This window comes from Malaclemys terrapin, chromosome 1 (assembly GCF_027887155.1).
Source record: "Malaclemys terrapin pileata isolate rMalTer1 chromosome 1, rMalTer1.hap1, whole genome shotgun sequence".
Taxonomy (NCBI): domain Eukaryota; kingdom Metazoa; phylum Chordata; order Testudines; family Emydidae; genus Malaclemys; species Malaclemys terrapin.
The window spans coordinates 347,190,523-347,196,120 of record NC_071505.1 but is presented as its reverse complement, the minus strand read 5'-3'; the positions used below and the strand labels follow the sequence as shown (position 1 = coordinate 347,196,120).

General features: G+C 51.2%; 1 protein-coding gene across 1 annotated transcript; it reads left to right on the top strand.

Annotated features, from left to right (window-relative positions):
* The first annotated feature begins 856 nt into the window (after positions 1 to 856).
* Positions 857 to 1,816, top strand: LOC128843681 (olfactory receptor 52E4-like). The gene has a single exon (XM_054040750.1). It carries the CDS (start codon positions 857 to 859, stop codon positions 1,814 to 1,816), a length of 960 nt encoding a protein of 319 aa, XP_053896725.1.
* The last annotated feature ends 3,782 nt before the right edge of the window (positions 1,817 to 5,598 follow it).

The following is a 5,598-nucleotide window of genomic DNA, read 5'->3' as shown; positions in this document are numbered from 1 at the left end:
CTGGCACCGGCCGCTGTTGGAAGACAGGACACTGGGCTAGATGGACCATTGGTCTGACCCAGTAGGGCCGTTCTTATGTTCTTATTACAGTTGTCATCTACACATACTGACCTCAGTTAACTCCCAGGTGACGCAGGTTTCCATGGCATAATGCAGGACCAAAGGCCCCTACAAATAGGAAGTCCATATGGCTGCTAGAGCCCAGGGTGCGTGCAATCCTACCTCCTCCATGGGGCAGCCCCACAACTGACTAACGCTGCCCCGAAAGTGAAGGATGAGGCCTAGGGAGAGTGCTGATTCAGTGCTCCCACAAGGCTCAGCCATCACCTGCCCCTCCCCAGAAGGAGATGCTTTTTACACCCTTCTAAGGCAAAGGGGTGACCCCATTTGTGACCCCATGTCAGGGTTCTACTGAACCTTCCATTTCTCTTGCGTTTAAACCCTTCTGGGCTGTCGACTAAAGCCATTCAGACATTGGGCTAGTTGTTGTTTCAGGTCCCCAAAACTGGAACGGGGGGTACAGCTGTGGTCCAGCTCTGAGGGGAAGCAGCAGTGAGAAGCGCATAGAGAAAAGATCCATGGGCGCAGCTTGAGCAAATCCCGGGAGAGATGTAGAAAAGACGGCCATTTTGAACTGGATCCTGCGGGTGAATGTAGCTGGGGAGGCCCAGGAGCTGGGGGGGGGTGACGTGGCTGCAATTCTCCATAGGGGAGAAGGCAGACAGGGGCATTCTGCCTGCGCTGGGGTCCAGAGGGGACCACCCTGCAGCAACAAAGCGTTTTTATTGCTGATACTAACCCACCGTGTGGTTTCAATTCCAGCCTCCAAAATGGTCCTGGAAACCATCCGTGCACCATGTCCTGCTACAACCACTCCAATCCCTCCACCTTCCTCCTAATGGGCATTCCGGGGCTGGAGGCCACCCACTTCTGGATCGCCTTCCCGTTCTGTGCCATGTACGTTGTGGCCCTGCTGGGGAACTTCACCCTCCTCTTTGTGATCAAGACGGAGCCGAACCTGCACCTGCCCATGTACTACTTCCTCTGCATGCTGGCAGGCATCGACCTGGTGCTCACCACCTCCACCGTGCCCAAAATCCTGAGCATCTTCTGGTTTCACTCCCATGAAATCGGCTTGGAGTGTTGCGTGGTCCAGATGTTCTTCATCCACAGCTTCTCTGCCATGGAGTTGGGGGTGCTGCTGGCCATGGCCTTCGACCGCTACGTCGCCATCTGCAAGCCATTGCGCTACACCGCCATCCTCATCAACGCCATCGTCACCAAGATCGGGTTGGCCGTCTTTGTGCGGGGCATCAGTCTGTTGACCCCCTTGACGTGCATGGTCAGTCGCCTGCCCTACTGTGGGCCCAGGGTCATCTCCCACTCCTACTGCGAGCACATGGCTGTGGTGAAGCTGGCCTGCGGGGATATCACACCCAACTATGTCTACGGGATAACGGCCGTGACCATTATGGTGGGCTCAGACTCCATCTTCATCGCCATCTCCTACATCCTGATCCTCCGGGCCGTCCTGAGCCTGTCCTCCAGGGACGCACGCCTGAAATCCTTCAGCACCTGTGGCTCCCATGTGTGCGTCATCCTGGTCTTCTACACCCCGGCGCTGTTCTCCTTCTACACGCAGCGCTGGGGCCAGAACATCCCTGCGCACATCCACATCCTGCTGGCAGACCTCTACCTCTTGGTGCCGCCCATGCTGAACCCCATCATATACGGCATGAAGACCAAGCAGATCAGGGGCCGGGTGCTGAAGCCATTCTATCCAGAGAGATCCAGGCTGGGTTTTGGCCCCCACTAACACTAACATTGGATGCTGAACCGCGATGAGTGAGACGCAGAAGGTTCAGAGAGGCACCCAGAGCTTCCAATTCTGATCTAAAAGGAACCTTGGAGACTCTCGGGCTAGCAATCCCACAAGAAGATGTTCTCATGAAAGTTCTGGTGCTTCCTTCCTTCCAGCTAGGTTGACAATCCTGGCCAAGACCTGGAAGAACAGAATCACCATGAACACAAGTAATTATTTTTAGCAGAAGTTAATTCTGACCTCAGCTGGGGGATGAAAATTTAGTTCATTGTTTATTTTACCCATGCCACTGGCTCATCTTTAACACTGAATATCACCAATGCTCCTTTTCCCAACAGCATCTGGTAAAAGACTGTTCCCACCTCAGAGGACAAGTTCTACACATGAATCTATCCCTCCATCCCTCCTTCCAACCATCTAGCATCAATCTGCATATCTACCTATCTGTTAGCCTTGAACAGCTGCCCAAGTGTGGCTGCTGCTGACTCCAACTAGCACCTCTGTGTGTGTTCTAGCGCAGAATTTCCCCCTGGATGTATATTGTATCTTTCCACCATAGCTTGTGACTTTACTTGAGCAGTTACAGAAAAACTTAACTCGGCTATGTTGTGAGAGGAATGCTAGAAAACAACAATGAAATACTCCCCTGCATAGGTCAGGGGTGTTTTTTAGTGAATTTCAGTGCTGCAAGTTACTCAGAAGCTAATTTAAAAATTCTTAACCATGTCTTGACAGTCTCCTTCTTCCACTTGTCATGTCACCTTGTCTCAAACTTGTTGATCACCTGCTTTTTGTGTCTTCCTCACCTTTATGTCTGTTTCGTGACAATGCTAAAGACAAATTTAAGAGAGAAACCATATAGTGCACAATATGCACAATCACAAGAGCAATGAAAAATGAAATGATTAAAATGTGTCGTTTGGAAATTTGTGGGAATGCTGATTGTGTACAAGGCCCATTGCATTATCCCTTGTTATTATTGTAACCCTTCTGCCCATCTAAGTTGGCAGCAACAAGGGCCGGGTTCAGGATCTAGGGGTTCCGTTTCAATAACACAATGCAAAACCGGCTCGAGCCCCCACCCAGTGACCTGGGACAATTACATACCACCCCCTGGGTGCCTCTAAGAGGCAATACTTCCCCTCTGACAAGCACGGAGTCTGAGTGTGGCAGAAAATGTTTAATAACATGAGGTAAACGACATCAGCATTAAATTGGAAAAACACCACAAACAGGATTCATAACACAAACCATGAGCAAAAGACCCACCCCAGCAAATTGGGCTGTGTCCTTTCCCTTTGGTTCTTGAATCCAGCAACCCAAAAATCACCCAGAGTCCCCAAAGTCCAACACCCCCAAAGTATCTTGGGTCCAGCAACCACCCAAAGTTCCAAAAGTCCAACAACCCCCAAAGTCTCTGTCCCTAGTCAGTGCAGCCCCAGAGTAAAAGGGGGGGCACGCAGGGTTTTAAGGGGCACCTTACGTGATCCAAGGCCGGCCGGCCATCTCTCCTTGGGGTTCCACCGCAGCCTTCACCACGAGCCAGTCCACTCCTGCCGTCCCACGAACTGCTCTGCTCTATGAGCTGCTCCACTCCGCTCACCGACCTGTGAGCCACTCCAGCCGTCCCTGCAAACAGCTCCGCTCGCCATTCCTTGGGCCGCTCCAATCGTCCCCACAAGTCTCCGTGCTGCTCCTCCAGTCTTCCCGGCAAATTGCTCCGCCAGCTGCTTAGCAATATAGCTTCAGGCTCCCCCACTAGTTAACACAGCACTCAGTGATCTCAGCTATTAATAACCTTAGCTCTTTTGTGATTTCAGCTCTTAGTGATTTCAGCTCATAGTAGGGGAGCCCCAGTACTAGTGCACCATTGGCCCAAAGTGAATTCAGCTCAGCAGCCTGTAACTAGACTCCTAATAGAATCAAAGTTAGCTCTGACATTCAACAGTGGAGAGCAGAGTCAGTGCAATTGGTGTTTCAAGCTCTCAAAGGGGGCCCATGCTATCAAGTATAAATAACTACCCCCATCCCCTCTCCATTCACTGGGAGTTGTAACCCATGCCCCTTGTCAAGCAAGTGCTACTTAGGTAATGGTGAAGGACTCACTCAGTCCTTCTGTCATACAACAGTTCCACTGGCCTTGATTCACAGAACCAGGGTAACAAAACTTTATTCTTCCTGCCCCAATAACAGAGAAACTGGGGATCCCACACCAGCCAAAGGAACCACTTTCAGTTGCTGTTGTTTCATGCCAGGCGGGTGGGTGTGCCTATGCAAACAAGATCAGCCCCTGGAGTTCTTTTCCACACTCGCCATAATTCACCACCAGATGTCAGGGTTGAGCTCATCCTGACTCTGCTTACATTATTATTCATTAATATTGGTATTTGCACAGGGTGTCTCAGCAGAGTTCACAATGGATATGCAAAGGGCTGAAACCAAAGCTGGAATTCGAAGGTACAAGAAAGCGTATGTGTCTGCCACCCTCCAGCGCTGCACACCAGCATCTGAGCATGCTCCTACTCAGTGGATTTGAGAGTCACTTTCCAAAGCCCCGTTGAGGTGAACAAAACTCCATTAATCCTCCCTGGGCAGGTTCTCCGTTCTCTAGCCCTCATCATTGCCGTATGAGATGCAGGACTCCATTTTAACTCTGATGAATATCATCAGCTATTCCCGCAGGATTTAGGCCTGACAAACAGAAATAGCGCCAGACCAACTCCTCCTCATGCGCACGGAAACCAGAGCTAGGAAAATGAAGCTTTTTGGAAGTGGAAATGCTCTGCCGGTAACACACAGGAGAGTAACCTGAGGCACTCAGAGCCTGTCTTCCCTGACATTATTATTGCCCCCACTGGTTTTCTACTGTCCATCCAACCGCATGTTTCATTTTTGATGGATGGTAACATGATGGGACGCTCCTGTCAATCCAGGTTGGGACAACTGATGTGCCTTGAGAATGGGGGCTCAGGAGACCATCGGGGAAGGAGGGTATTTCTGTCCAGGCGGAATCCTGATAAATTGCTCTAAAATATAGATTATTCCAAATATTTTCATGTCTAGAACGTTCTTGACTCTCTGTGGAGGGGGAAGGGCCTCTGGGACGGCTCTGTAATCAGCTCCGGTTATGGAGAAAGCAGCAGAAGGAAAGTGGGATACTCATTCCTGCATGTATCTCATGCTTAATGAAGGAGGAAGTTCCCATCACTGGACGGGTCAGGAAGTGCCATGGTTACTGGATAGAGCCTGGCCCTGGGACCTAAGTGCTGGTGGGAGAACCCCAGGTTCGTCGAGTGGTTCCCCAATGCCAATCTACATTCCTGAGAATACCCTGCTTGACTCCTACTAGGCCCAGAGCCCTTGGTTCCCTCCCACAAACCCCGAGGAGGCAGGAGTTAGCGCCATGCAGAAATGCTGCACTCAGCTAAAAACCAACAATTGAATCTGGGCAGAGACGAGCCCTCAGGCAGTGAAAGGGACCGTTCAGGGGCCCCTGTGGGGAGTCACAAACACTGTCCTCTCCTCAGCTCCAGCACAAGTACGGAGTCCCCAGTGCCTCAATATACAGCCTAATACTCACTAATGCGACTGAGAGTATGTCTACACTGGAACGTAAACCCGGGCTTGAGCCCAGGTTCAGGGCTAATCCCCCGTTGCATTTATACTTTAATTGCGCTAACTCAGGGTTTGGACCCAGGGTCCCAGGTCCCTGCAGGGCTGGAGGGTCCGAGCTCGAGTCAAGCTGGGACCCAGGGTATGAGCCCTGTTGCTTTGCA

Coding starts and splice junctions, on each gene's coding strand:
- LOC128843681 (XM_054040750.1), top strand. CDS start 857: ATGTCCTGCTACAACCACTCCAATCCCTCCACCTTCCTCCTAATGGGC.